General features: G+C 41.9%; 1 protein-coding gene across 5 annotated transcripts in view; it reads left to right on the top strand.

The window, feature by feature from the left end:
• The window catches only part of LOC121538248 (potassium voltage-gated channel subfamily KQT member 2), a 54,723-nt gene that overhangs the window by 37,099 nt on the left and 3,291 nt on the right, over positions 1 to 14,333 (top strand). For 2 of the 5 annotated variants that reach the window (XM_041846097.2, XM_041846095.2), the window contains 4 exons: positions 7,234 to 7,281; positions 7,717 to 7,734; positions 8,627 to 8,729; positions 9,007 to 9,138. In XM_041846097.2, coding sequence (XP_041702031.2) covers positions 7,234 to 7,281; positions 7,717 to 7,734; positions 8,627 to 8,729; positions 9,007 to 9,138 — 301 coding nt within the window. The remainder of the gene's footprint in view (positions 1 to 7,233; positions 7,282 to 7,716; positions 7,735 to 8,626; positions 8,730 to 9,006; positions 9,139 to 14,333) is intronic. The other 3 variants (XM_041846099.2, XM_041846098.2, XM_041846096.2) reach the window with 2 other exon arrangements.

Here is a 14,333-nt window from a genome sequence, read left to right as displayed (position 1 = left end):
CTACATGTTTCAAGCAGACCACCATAGTCCCTGTGCCCAAGAAAGCGAAGGTAACCTGCCTAAATGACTACCTCCCCGTAGCACTCACATCGGTAGTCATGAAGTGCTTTGAAAGGCTGGTCATGGCTCACATCAACACCATCATCCCGGAAACCCTAGACCCACTCCAATTCCCATCCCGTCTCAACAGATCCACAGATGACGCAATCTCAATCGCACTCCACACTGCCCTTTCCCACCTGGACAAAAGGAACACCTATGTGAGAATGCTGTTCATTGACTACAGCTCAGCGTTCAACACCATAGTGCCCACAATGCTCAGCACTAAGCTAATGACCCTGGGAATGAACACCTCCCCTGTAACTGGATCCTGGATTCCTGACGGGCCACCCCCAGGTGGTAAGGGTAGGCAACAACACATCTGCCATGCTGATCCTCAACACTGAGGCCCCTCAGGGGTGCATGCTTAGTCCCCTCCTGTACTCCCTGTTCACCCACGACTGCTTGGCCAAGCACGACTCCAACACCATCATTAAGTTTGCTGATGACACAACAGTGGTAGGCCTGATCACCGACAACAATGAGACAGCCTATAGGGAGGAGGTCAGAGACCTGGTAGTGTGGTGCCAGGACAACAACCTCTCCCTCAATGTGAGCAAGACAAAGGAGCTGATCATGGACTACAGGAAAAGGAGGGTTGAACAGGCCCCCATTAACATCGACGGGGCTGTAGTGGAGCGGATCGAGAGTTTCAAGTTCCTTGGTGTCCACATCACCAACAAACTATCATGGTCCAAACACACCAAGACAGTCGTGAAGAGGGCACGACAACACATTTTCCCCCTCAGGAGACTGAAAAGATTTGGCATGGGTCCCCAGATCCTCAACAAGTTCTACAGCTGCACCATCGAGAGCATCCTGACCGGTTGCATCACCGCCTGGTATGGCAACTGCTCGGCATCTGACACTAAGGCGCTACAGAGGGTAGTGCATACGGCCCAGTACATCGCTGGGGTCAAGCTTCCTGCCATCCAGGAGCTATATACGAGGCAGTGTCAGAGGAAGGCCCAAAAAATTGTCAAAGACTCCAGTTACCCAAGTCATAGACTGTTCTCTCCGCTACCGCACGGCAAGTGGTACCGGAGCGCCAAGTCTAGGTCAAAAAGGCTTGTTAACAGCTTCTACCCCCAAGCCATAAGACTGCTGAACAATTAATCAAATGGCCACCCAGACTATTTACACTGTACCCCCGCACATTGACTCGGTACCGGTACCCCCTGTATATAGCCTTGATATTTTATTGTTTACTGTAGTTTATTTAGTAAATATTTTCTTAACTCTATTTCTTGAACTGCATTGTTGGTTAAGGGCTTGTAAGTAAGCATTTCACGGTAAGGTCTACACCTGTTGTATTCGCCGCATGTGACAAATAAAATTTTATTTGATTACGTCCTGCATGTATGATATGTTACTTGTTGCAATTCGTATAATAGTTTACGAATTACAATTTGTACAATATGTTGCGAATTTGTAAGTGCTTAAGATCCCGGACTGCATCTTTAATTATGTTCCATTGTCTGGACTAATGTTGCAGTCAGACAATGTAGATGGGATGCAGAGTAAGGTTGCAGACAAAGCATCTTCACAGTATGTACAATCTTATGAGACAGACAAAGGAGATAAATCTCATGTCAATTTGCAGAAAACACAGATGTATTCACCTCTAGCTGCTTTTCAACTGTAACCCCAGTGTTACACAACTAGTGTGTACACCCTGATGTTATACTAGGGAAATTATGTTTCCATAGCTAGGGCTCACAGTGAGGACTTGTGAAGAACAGAATCAACAACCACTGCATAATCAAAACAGTTGCTTTGTAAGGTGTTGACGGTCGAAGGTGTAAACCCATGCTCACAGTAAAGCATAGCAGTCGAAACAGTTCTCGCATATGTTATGAAGTGATTGTTGTCATTCAACGAGAGACGACTTGTTTTCATGCCAAACATTTCACATGAGAAATACTGCACCAAACATCTTAAACCTTATTCGAACGGGATTAGTTTTACTGGGGGTGGTCGGGTAATGTAATTATGTGAACGAGCACAAAACACCACATCTGTAATTTTAGTCCCTTCCGAATCTGCAATGTTAAGTCATTTTTACATGGCAGGAGAGTAACAATTCCATCCAGAATAACCTACAGTTTTGTGCCAAACTCCAATGCCCTCTGATAATACTAGTACCGTGCGAATCGGCATCCCTGTATTTTGAGAGAAATGTCTGAGTTTGACAGGTGTTGCTCACGGTTTGAGCAAGACAACAATACATGATTCGATAAATTGAAGGAAGTGCTCGCATATCCTATATATGAAGGGCCTACATGTATGAACTTTTACAGTGAATGCTTTTATTTATATGTTTTGTGTGTATGAATTGAATATTGCCAAATGCATCAGTAAAACATATTGCGCCTATTTAATGTAACCCTTGCTGTTAATAGATGGCAAAGCAGAATACAACTGACCTAAACTTTTGAAAATGATAAGTTCACTTTTTCATCCATAGCCTTAAAACGCATCTCAAGTGCACTGTTTAGCTCATCTGAAGGATGGGGGGCATTTAGGACGTCTACTACGGATCGCTAAAAAATCCAAATGATTATGATCACACTTCATCAATTAAAATATTATGGCGACACTATACCAAAGATGGTTTGGTATGGTTTCGAAACTTGGGAACCAAGCTCGAGTTATCAGTGTAGCCCTGTTATCGCCTGGACTTGTTGAAATATCTTCACGCCTAGAAAAGAACCTCCAGGCTTTCGTCATAACTGTCAATTTATTGAAAATAAAAATAATGACAGGGAACCATCCTCCGAACAACGGACATTCTGGGGTAATAATTACATAATCAACGTTCTCTAGTAATACTAGTCCCGTGCGAATAGTGCTTTAGTTATGTAAAATTATGTGACTAAAAACCTCCTCGGCAAAAACGTCACAATTAATTACAGATGTCTTGATTTATTTTAGATACACTACATAGCAAAAAGTATGTGGATACCTGTTGGTCAAACATTTCATTCCAAAATTATGGGCATTAATATGGAGTTGGTCCCCTCCACACTTCTGGGAACCCTTTCCACTAGATGTTGGAACATTGCTACAGGGATTTCTTCCATTTCTGCCACGAGCATTAGTGCGGTCGGGCACTGATATTGGGCGATTAGGCCTGGCTCGCAGTTGGCGTTCCAATTAATCCCGAAGGTGTTCAATGGGGTGGAGGTCAGGGATCTGTGCAGGCCTGTCAAGTTCTTCCACATCGATCTCGACAAACCATTTCTGTATGGACCTCGCTTTGTGTACAGGGGCATTGTTATGCTGAAACAAGAAAGGGCCTTCCCCAAACTGTTGCCATAAAGTTGGAAGCACAGAATCGTCTAGAATGTCATTATATGCATTAAGATTTCCCTTCACCGAACAATGAAAAACAGCCCCAGACCGTTATTCCTCCTCCACCAAACTTTACAGTTGGCACTATGCATTGGGGCAGGTAGAGTTCTCCTGAAAGCCACCAAACCCAGATTAGTCAGTCGGACTACCACATGGTGAAGCGTGAGTCATCACTCCAGAGAACGCATTTCCACTGCTCCAGAGTCCAATGGCAGCGAGCTTTACACCACTCCAGCTGACGCTTGGCATTGTGCATGGTGATCTTAGGCTTGTGTGCGGCTGCTCGGCCATGGAAACCCATTTCATGAAGCTCCCGATGAACAGTTGTTTTGTTGATGTTGCTTCCAGTGGCAGTTTGGAACTCGGTAGTGAGTGTTGCAACCGAGGATAGAGGATTTTTACGAGCTACGCGCTTCAGCACTCGGCCATCTCGTTCTGTGAGCTTGTGTGGCCTACCACTTCGCGGCTGAGCCATTGTTGCTCCTAGATGTTTCCACTTCACAATAACAGCACTTACAGTTGACCGGGGCATAGCAGGGCAGAAATTTGAAATTTGATGAACTGACTTGTTGGAAAGGTGGCATCCTATGACGGTGCCACATTGAAAGTCACTGAGCTCTTCAGTAAGGCCATTCTACTGCCAGTGTTTGTCTATGGAGATTGCATGGCTGTGTGCTTGATTTTATACACCTGTCAGCAATGGGTGAACTAGACGAATCCACTAATTTGAAGGGGTGTCCATAATTTGAAAAAGTCAAGTGGTCGGAAAATATTCAGACCCCTTGACCTTTTCCACATTTTGTTATGTTACAGCCATATTCTAAAATTGATTAAATAAGTACAAATCCTCCGCAATCTACATACAATACCCCATAATGACAAAGTGAAAACAGGTTTTTAGAAATGTTAGCCAATTTATTACAAATAAAAAAACAGAAATACCTTATTTACATAAGTATTTGCTATAAGACTAGAAATTGAGCTCAGGTGCATCCTGTTTCCATTGATCATCCTTGAGATGTTTCTACAACTTTATTGGACTCCACCTGTGGTCAATTCAATTGATTGGCCATGATTTGGAACGGCACACACCTGTCTATATAAGGTCCCACAGTTGAAGGTCTCACAGTGCATGTCAGAGCAAAAACCAAACCATGAGGTCAAAGGAATTGTCCGTAGAGCTCCGAGACAGGATTGTGTCAAGGGGAAGGGTACCAAAATATTTCTGCATCATTGAAGGTCCCCAAGAACACAGTGGCCTCCATCATTCTTAAATGGAAGATGTTTGGAACCACCAAGACTCTTCCTAGAGCTAACCGCACGGCCAATTCTGAGCAATTGGGGATAAGGGCCTTGGTCAAGGAGGTGACCAAGGACCTGATGATCACTCTGACAGAGCTCCAGAGTTACTCTGTGGAGATGAGAGAACCTTCCATAAGGACAACCATCTCTGCAGCACTCCACCAATCAGGCCTTTATGGTAGAGTGGCCAGACGGAAGCCACTCCTCAGTAAAAGGCACATGACAGCCCGCTTGGAGTTTGCCAAAAGGCACCTAAAGACTCTCAGATCATGAGAAACAAGATTCTCTGTTCTGATGAAACCAAGATTTAACTATTTGGCCTGAATGCCAAGCGTCACGTCTGGAGGAAACCTGGCACCATCCCTATGGTGAAGCATGGTGGTGGCAGCATCATGCTGTGGGGAAGTTTTTCAGCGGCAGGGACTGGGAGACTAGTCAGGATCGAGGGAAAGATGAACAGAGCAAAATACAGAGAGATCCTTGATGAAAACCTGCTCCAGAGTGCTCAGCACCTCAGACTGGGGCGAAGGTTCACCTTCCAACAGGACAATGACCCTAAGCACACAGCCAAGACAACGCAGGAGTGGCTTCAGGACAAGCCTCTGAATGTCCTTGAGTGGCCCAGCCAGAGCCCGGACTTGAACCCGATCGAACATCTCTTGAGAGACCTGAAAATAGCTGTGCAGCAACGCTCCCCATCCAACCTGACAGAGCTTGAGAGGATCTGCAGAGAAGAATGGGAGAAACTCCCCAAATACAGGTGTGCCAAGCTTGTAGCGTCATACCCAAGAAGACTCGATGCTGTAATCCCTGCCAAAGGTGCTTCAACAAAGTACTGAGTAAAGGGTCTGAATAATTATGTAAATGTGATATAAAAAATACAAAAAATGTGATTTTTTTGGTTGTTTTTTAGCAACAATTTCTGAACCTGTTTTTGCTTTGTCATTGTGGGGATTGTGTGTAGATTGATGAGGAAAAAGAACAAAGTAATCAATTTTAGAATAAGGCTGTAACGTAACAAAATGTGGGAAAAGTCAAGGGGTCTGAATACTTTCCGAAGGCACTGTATATACAGTTGAAGTCGGAAGTTTACATATACCTTAGCCAAATACATTTAAACTCAGTTTTTCACAATTCCTGACATTTAATCCTAGTAAACATTCTGGTTCATCCTTGGGAGCAATTTCCAAATGCCTGAAGGTATCACGTTCATCTGTACAAACAATAGTATGCAAGTATAAACACCATGGGACCACACAGCCGTCATACCGCTCAGGAAGGAGACGCATTCTGTCTCCTAGAGATGAATGTACTTTGGTGCGGAAAGTGCAAATCAATCCCAGAACAACAGCAAAGGACCTTGTGAAGATGCTGGAGGAAACCGGTTCAAAAGTATCTATATCCACAGTAAAAAGAGTCCTATATCGACATAACCTGAAAGGCCGCTCAGCAAGGAAGAAGCCACTGCTCCAAAACCGCCATAAAAAAGCCAGACTACGGTTTGCAACTGCACATGAGGACAAAGATCGTACTTTTTGGAGAAATATCCTCTGGTCTGATGAAACAAAAATATAACTGTTTGGCCATAATGACCATCGTTATGTTTGGAGGAAAAAGGGGATAGCTTGCAAGCCGAAGAACACCATCCCAACCGTGAAGCACGGGGGTGACAGCATCATGCTGTGGGGGTGCCTTGCTGCAGGAGGGACTGGTGCACTTCACAAAATAGATGGCATCATGAGGAAGGAAAATTATGTGGATGTATTGAAGCAACATCTCAAGACATCAGTCAGGAAGTTAAAGCTTGGTCGCAAATGGGTCTTCCAAATGGACAATGACCCCAAGCATACTTCCAAAGTTGTGGCAAAATGGCTTAAGGACAACAAAGTCAAGGTATTGGAGTGGCCATCACAAAGCCCTGACCTCAATCCTATAGAAAATGTGTGGGCAGAACTGAAAAAGCGTGTGCGAGCAAGGAGGCCTACAAACCTGACTCAGTTACACCAGCTCTGTCAGGAGGAATGGGCCAAAATTCACCCAACTTATTGTGGGAAGCTTGTGGAAGGCCCAAGTTAAACAATTTAAAGGCAATGCTACCAAATACTAATTGAGTTTATGTAAACTTCTGACTCACTGGGAATGTGATTAAAGAAATAAAAGCTGAAATAAATCATTCTCTCTACTATTATTCTGACATTTCACATTCTTAAAATAAAGTGGTGATCCTAACTGACCTAGGACAGGGAATTTTTACTAGGATTTAATGTCAGGAATTGTGGAAAACTGAGTTTAAATGTATTTGGCTAAGGTGTATGTAAACTTCCGACTTCAACTGTATGTGTGTGTGTGTGTGTGTGTGTGTGTGTGTGTGTGTATATATATATATATATATATATATATATATATATATATATATATAATGAGCAAGCTGATCCTCATGAGTTGTGTTTGTTCTCCTCTGCGGCATGCACGTTAAAGTGCTGATTGAAATGCAGGATGAAGACTTTGGACTGAAGAGTTCTCCAGGTTAGATACAGCCCTGGCCTTAGTATTACTAGCTAACTAACATTTATGATGAGGACCTATTTCACATTATGTTGTTATTCTTTAATTCTATAGAGAAATACATAATGATGTAGAACATTCTACATCAGTCTCTTAATCAAATGATAAGTTGTAACTCTTGTAACATAACACTTAAATTGCATTGCTTTTTTCACATTATACCTATGCATTGTATGATACTATAGACCTATCATAGATACAATGTAATAGTCATAGTAAAGATTTCAATGGCTTAACATTTGCCATCTTACTATTTTCCTTCATGCACCCATACATGAGAATTTACTGAGGATTCCGTACGTGGGTTCACATGTGTTGTTTTGGCATTGTTTTATAAAATACCTTTCATTTTGTTTATACCATTATTGTATATCTCTCCTCTCCTTTTCTTTGCAGCAATTGAGGGGTTAATAAGTAAGAACGAATTCTATTTTATTGGTTGGCTGTAGGGAAGAAGCAAAAGCACAACGTATGTGTTTATAGACACATTCAGAAATGACAGTACGCCTGGAAACCATGCATGTCCAAATTTGCTGAACTTTGCTAACTTTACTTAAATCCTCTGTCCAAAGGAATTCATGCTATGCTGTAGTTGTTATGACTGCTTATGACAACTCATAAGTCAATTATCATTGAGTTAAGTTACCTGTTTGACAGAGGGTTCAAGTTCATTGTTACCAACAAGTATAACCAAGAGGTAACTTGTAAATAATTCTTAAAGTAATGCGTTCAGCTTGTTCCTGATTTAACATGCATGAAGAAACCTTAATTTCCTCTCCTAATTTTTCCCTGAACCCTTTTAACAATGTACAAATATAGACCAACGTACTGTAAGCAGTATGCACTACAGTACAGACCAATACCGAAAGGACTTAAATAGCCTGATTGTTAGCCTTGCTAGCTTGAAATTTCTATTGAGATGACTAGATACACTGCTAGCAAAACAGGCTAACGTCATGCATGGCTGTGGAGTCATTGGTGGTGGACGGAGGGGACCTCATCAGAAAGCATTCTTGACTTTAACTGCCCCTGTCCAGTAGTAGATCCCTCAATTCCTGCATTCAGTCTTTTTGTTGTTGTTTCACAAATAAATACTGTTGAATTCCACCAATGCTATGGTATGCTAACAGTGCTAACATTCCACACTGGCTTGGAACCTCTGAACTGCACTGTTGAAGCTAACGGCTATGCACCAACTTTGCTTGGCTTAATCCGGATACAATAACGGTGTTACAGTATGTATGGGAGCCAGCAGTTGAAGCTTTGACATTGTGGTTGATGTGGTGTCCTTGTCTTTGCTCCATAGAGGCTTGCCTCCCCGGGGAGGACATTGGGGACGATAAGAGCTGTCACTGTGAATTCCTTCAAGATTTATCTCCTGGGTTGAAGGTCACAATCAGGGCGATAATGTAAGAGAGAGGTTTTATATTCACTAAATACCCGAAGAACATAGTGTCTTGTGCAGAAATTATAACTTTACGGTGTCTTCTTCCTTTGGTTTTTAAAGGCGGTTGGCCTGTTTATGAGCTTATGAACATGCACGCAGTATGATTGGATTATAATACATTTGATAGAAAATCTGATTCTATTCTTCTGAATGATTACCGTACCAAAGTGTGTCAACAGCTGCTTTTGTTTTGAAAAATACATGCTTCTGTTAAATTTTTTCCTAAATGTCTGCTTCAGCATCATGAGGTTTCTGGTGTCAAAGAGGAGGTTTAAGGAGAGCCTACGGCCATACGACGTGATGGATGTGATCGAGCAGTACTCCGCAGGCCACTTGGACATGCTGAGTCGGATTAAGCAACTACAGTCCAGGCAAGACCCCCCATTATTCCCTTCACCGATCCAGTCACACACCCTTTCCCAGCATAGCTCGCATTTAATGTACCTCAAAACAGACTTGTGTTCAAATAGTAATTGTTTTGTTCTTAATGCCTTAGCTGTGCTTGATTGAGCATGCCTGGCACAATAGGATCAATGGAATAGTCCCAAATGTACAAACCCACCCATCTGGCACTGAAGGCTTGCTCAATAAACACTCTAAGTATTAGAAAGTAAACTAAAATACTATTTAGGGGGGAATAGAAGAAAATAAATATATACTATTTGAACCCAAGTCTGTCTCAAACATCCACAGACCCACCAGGTTTTCATCAGTAGACACACATTGACAGCTGTCACTCTTCACCAGGGCAATTCAATTACCAGCCCTGGAGTGCCAAAGTTCTGCCGGGAGTATTTCTAGCCTGGTAGTTAATTGATGCATAATTCTCATTGATTGGCCTGAGACATTACTTACCTCGTGTCCCAGGTCTGAATTAGTCCTTGATTAGAAGGAAAAAAAGGGAAGGCTGCGCGACCAAAGGAAACCGCCCCGTTCCGCCCCCCTGGATGCCTCTTACCCAGAGCTAAAGAACCTAATCATGTTTCTTTACCTCTACTTTATGTACAAATGTGTGTGCTCACCCTCCCCTCACTTTATAGTTCTCACTTTACTCACAGTCAATCGTGAAGGATAATTCTTCACGTTTTACCAGTGAAATGGCTATGCAGCATCTGCATGACAACCATTTGATCTCAATCAATTTCATGGGAATATGCATTTAGGTATTGTTCTTGAATTATATAGGCCTAGGCTACAGTGTTGTTTCGAAGTCCAGTGTGGTTTTGCATTATAATAATATAATAATAATATGCCATTTAGCAGACGCTTTTATCCAAAGCGACTTACAGTCATGTGCGCATAATTTTTTTATAAACGTATGGGTGGTCCCGGGGATCGAACCCACTACCCTGGCGTTACAAGCGCCATGCTCTACCAATTGAGCTACAGAGGACCATTATGTACAGTGAACGAATTTCATAGCAGATGGTGTTAACAAACTGTAGCCTACCTGTGTTCAATCAAAGCACATACTGTATTTTGCCTAGTGGCGCGTGCTGCGCAAAAATCTGACCATTCGCACAATCATCCTAAAATCTCCTAAGAAATTAGGTGGTGTTTTTCGTCTTACAGTAACATTATGCTATATTACAGTGGAGAAAAAAAGTATTTAGTCAGCCACCAATTGTGCAAGTTCTCCCACTTAAAAAGATGAGAGAGGCCTGTAATTTTCATCATAGGTACACGTCAACTATGACAGACAAATTGAGATTTTTTTTCTCCAGAAAATCACATTGTAGGATTTTTAATGAATTTATTTGCAAATTATGGTGGAAAATAAGTATTTGGTCACCTACAAACAAGCAAGATTTCTGGCTCTCACAGACCTGTAACTTCTTCTTTAAGAGGCTCCTCTGTCCTCCACTCGTTACCTGTATTAATGGCACCTGTTTGAACTTGTTATCAGTATAAAAGACACCTGTCCACAACCTCAAACAGTCACACTCCAAACTCCACTATGGCCAAGACCAAAGAGCTGTCAAAGGACACCAGAAACAAAATTGTAGACCTGCGCCAGGCTGGGAAGACTGAATCTGCAATAGGTAAGCAGCTTGGTTTGAAGAAATCAACTGTGGGAGCAATTATTAGGAAATGGAAGACATACAAGACCACTGATAATCTCCCTCGATCTGGGGCTCCACGCAAGATCTCACCCCGTGGGGTCAAAATGATCACAAGAACAGTGAGCAAAAATCCCAGAACCACACGGGGGGACCTAGTGAATGACCTGCAGAGAGCTGGGACCAAAGTAACATAGCCTACCATCAGTAACACACTATGCCGCCAGGGACTCAAATCCTGCAGTGCCAGACGTGTCCCCCTGCTTAAGCCAGTACATGTCCAGGCCCGTCTGAAGTTTGCTAGAGTGCATTTGGATGATCCAGAAGAGGATTGGGAGAATGTCAGATGAAACCAAAATAGAACTTTTTGGTAAAAACTCAACTCGTCGTGTTTGGAGGACAAAGAATGCTGAGTTGCATCCAAAGAACACCATACCTACTGTGAAGCATGGGGGTGGAAACATCATGCTTTCGGGCTGTTTTTCTGCAAAGGGACCAGGACGACTGATTCGTGTAAAGGAAAGAATGAATGGGGCCATGTATCATGAGATTTTGAGTGAAAACCTCCTTCCATCAGTAAGGGCATTGAAGATGAAACGTGGCTGGGTCTTTCAGCATGACAATGATCCCAAACACACCGCCCGGGCAACGAAGGAGTGGTTTCGTAAGAAGCATTTCAAGGTCCTGGAGTGGCCTAGCCAGTCTCCAGATCTCAACCCCATAGAAAATCTTTGGAGGGAGTTGAAAGTCTGTGTTGCCCAGCGACAGCCCCAAAACATCACTGCTCTAGAGGAGATCTGCATGGAGGAATGGGCCAAAATAATATAATAATAATATAATAATATGCCATTTAGCAGACGCTTTTATCCAAAGCGACTTACAGTCATGCATGCATACATTTTATGTGTATGGGTGGTCCCGGGGATCGAACCCACTACCTTGGCGTTACAAGCGCCATGCTCTACCAGCTGAGCTACAGAGGACCTCTTTTTTTTCTCATTTTGTCTGTCATAGTTGACGTGTACCTATGATGAAAATTACAGGCCTCTCTCATCTTTTTAAGTGGGAGAACTTGCACAATTGGTGGCTGACTAAATACTTTTTTTCCCCACTGTATATTCAGTTGTGTTATGTAGAATACTAATGAATAATTGATTCAGCTTTGATCTAACTTAATTGAACAAGCACCATTCTCAATTCATCATTGAAATTCGGCAGAGTATCCTGTTCTCTGGGCAGCCGAACGAATCCCGCACATGCGCAGAAGCTTCAGTTGTTTATCTATTGGAAAAAGAGGCGTCCAGAAAATTTGGCAATGCAGCCACTCCGAAAAGGGAAACCAGAAATGTTTTGCCCCTCTTCGACCGTAATTGAATAGCCCTGCATAAATGTCCAGGCTTATTCAGTCTGGTGGAGTATTGCAGATAGAAATGTAGAGCATAGATTTGACATTGTCTTGTCACTGGATACGTTGTTGTGTCACTGGACACATGCATGTTGTGATAACCACTGAACTCACATCCACTCCTATGTGCTATGCCTTCCTCTGGTACATATCCCAATGACAGACACATTTAAGTGATGTTTCATAGCTTGGAACAACTTAAATACTGTTCAAGTGAATTAACAAGTCAAGGGAAATGTCGAGTTCACATATTTCTCTCCCTCAAATAAGTACCACATTTTTTTTTTATTAGATGATAGATGTCCAACACATATGTAAATATATTCCAACAATGAAACTGTAGGCCTATGTGTACATTTCGGTTAAAACAACCAATAGGGGCTATTTTCCTGAATATTTCATAGCTAATGTGGTTCTTTATTTCTCTCAACAACCCAGTCACACAGCTGTGAGAAAGTAACACATGTTAGATCTATGTTTGACATAAATAAAGAACCATGGTAGCTACAAAGCTTTTGAGAAGCTCACCTCTGATTCACTGTGTGAACTACATGTATGGAATATATTCTGACTTATTTGTCCATATATTTGATATGGTCAGATTCCCATGTGTTGCTTCATTTTGCATTGCGCTCACATCTTCTCTATGTGCCTTGCCAGGGTAGATATGATTGTGGGGCCTCCTGGCCCATCTACTCCTCGCCATAAGAAGTCTACAGAAGGTCCTAGGTTAAGTCACTAGACTGCACTTTTCCTATACGTAAATTACTGTAGAACGTAAGGAAATTCTTATGTCATGTTGACATAAAGGCTGCATAATGCGCATTAGCCACAAGAATGATAAAATGCCTATCCTAATTTGTAACGATGACAGATAATGACAACTGACTCACACAATTGTGTCATAATTGTGTAGTGGGTTATCATGACCTGTTATAACAGGTATTAGGTCACTCTGCTACATAGAACGGTTATACGTCTTTACGTCAATTGGGGCTCTAGTAAAGTGCTATCAATTTTGATAAAAAAGAACCCTTTTGTAACTCAGGCTACATGACGGCTCATTGTATCACTCAAACTAAAGCCTGATAGACCGAACCATGTCTTTAGACAGTAGACTTCTGAGTGAATTTACATACAGTATGTCAAGTAAGACTAAAAAACAGAAGCAGTAGATTGAGAAATCCCTCACGCTATTCTTTCATAATGTTTGTGGATATTTTTGTGGAGGAAATGTGGGCCATAGTTTATAGTGAGAGTGGTAACACTTAAAGCATTCAGGCAAAATGCATTGTAAGACTTGACATGAGCATATATGACCCTACCCTTTATAATCTCTTATACTGTAATCATCTCATAATGATACAGACTAAATAAGAGACAGTTTGAGACAGTTTAAGTATGTATCCATAAAGAGACATAACATATTACAAACCTTGATATAAGACATTATTAAAGGCTTGTACATGCTTAAAACAAGTTATAAAGCATTATACCTGAAGTTTAAAATTGTCACTGAATTGCTCTTTTCATGTCCTTCAATATGTTTATTTCCATTGTAAATCAGTGTCTTATTCTTTCTGAACAAAAGGCCAATAGCACACACGCACAGGCAAAGGGCTGAGTCATGTAGCCTAACACAACAGGGGTTTGACAAGGCTGCTTTTGTATCGGAGAAAGAGGGAGAGCTCCCCTGTTAGGAAGCAGTGGAAATGAAGCATGAAACATAGTGAAGCATGCCACATGATGCATTGTCTCCTCGTTTTCATAGTTGTCGTTTTTTCCAGTCAAGAATTGTTGAGGCCTGGAACTCACCATTTCCAGTATACCAACATTTACATTTTCAGCATCAAAGAACATTATCATTCTTCAGCACCAATTCCATATGCACTCTCTACAGAGACCAACCTCTCACTTCACCTACATGAGTCTAGTTTTGTCTTACCATTCTAATTGTATCTAACCCTTATTCACCTGCATCACTAATCCAGAGGGGGAAACGTAGTTTAAATTGTGAAGTTAGTCTACTCTATAATGTTTCCTTTTGCTAAAAACACAACTCTTTGACTCTCTGGATCAAAGCAATAGCTTTATCCTCGAT

This window comes from Coregonus clupeaformis, chromosome 24 (genome assembly GCF_020615455.1).
Source record: "Coregonus clupeaformis isolate EN_2021a chromosome 24, ASM2061545v1, whole genome shotgun sequence".
Lineage (NCBI taxonomy): Eukaryota > Metazoa > Chordata > Actinopteri > Salmoniformes > Salmonidae > Coregonus > Coregonus clupeaformis.
The sequence above is the reverse complement of the archived record's forward strand: the minus strand, read 5'-3'. Positions and strand labels throughout refer to the sequence as shown.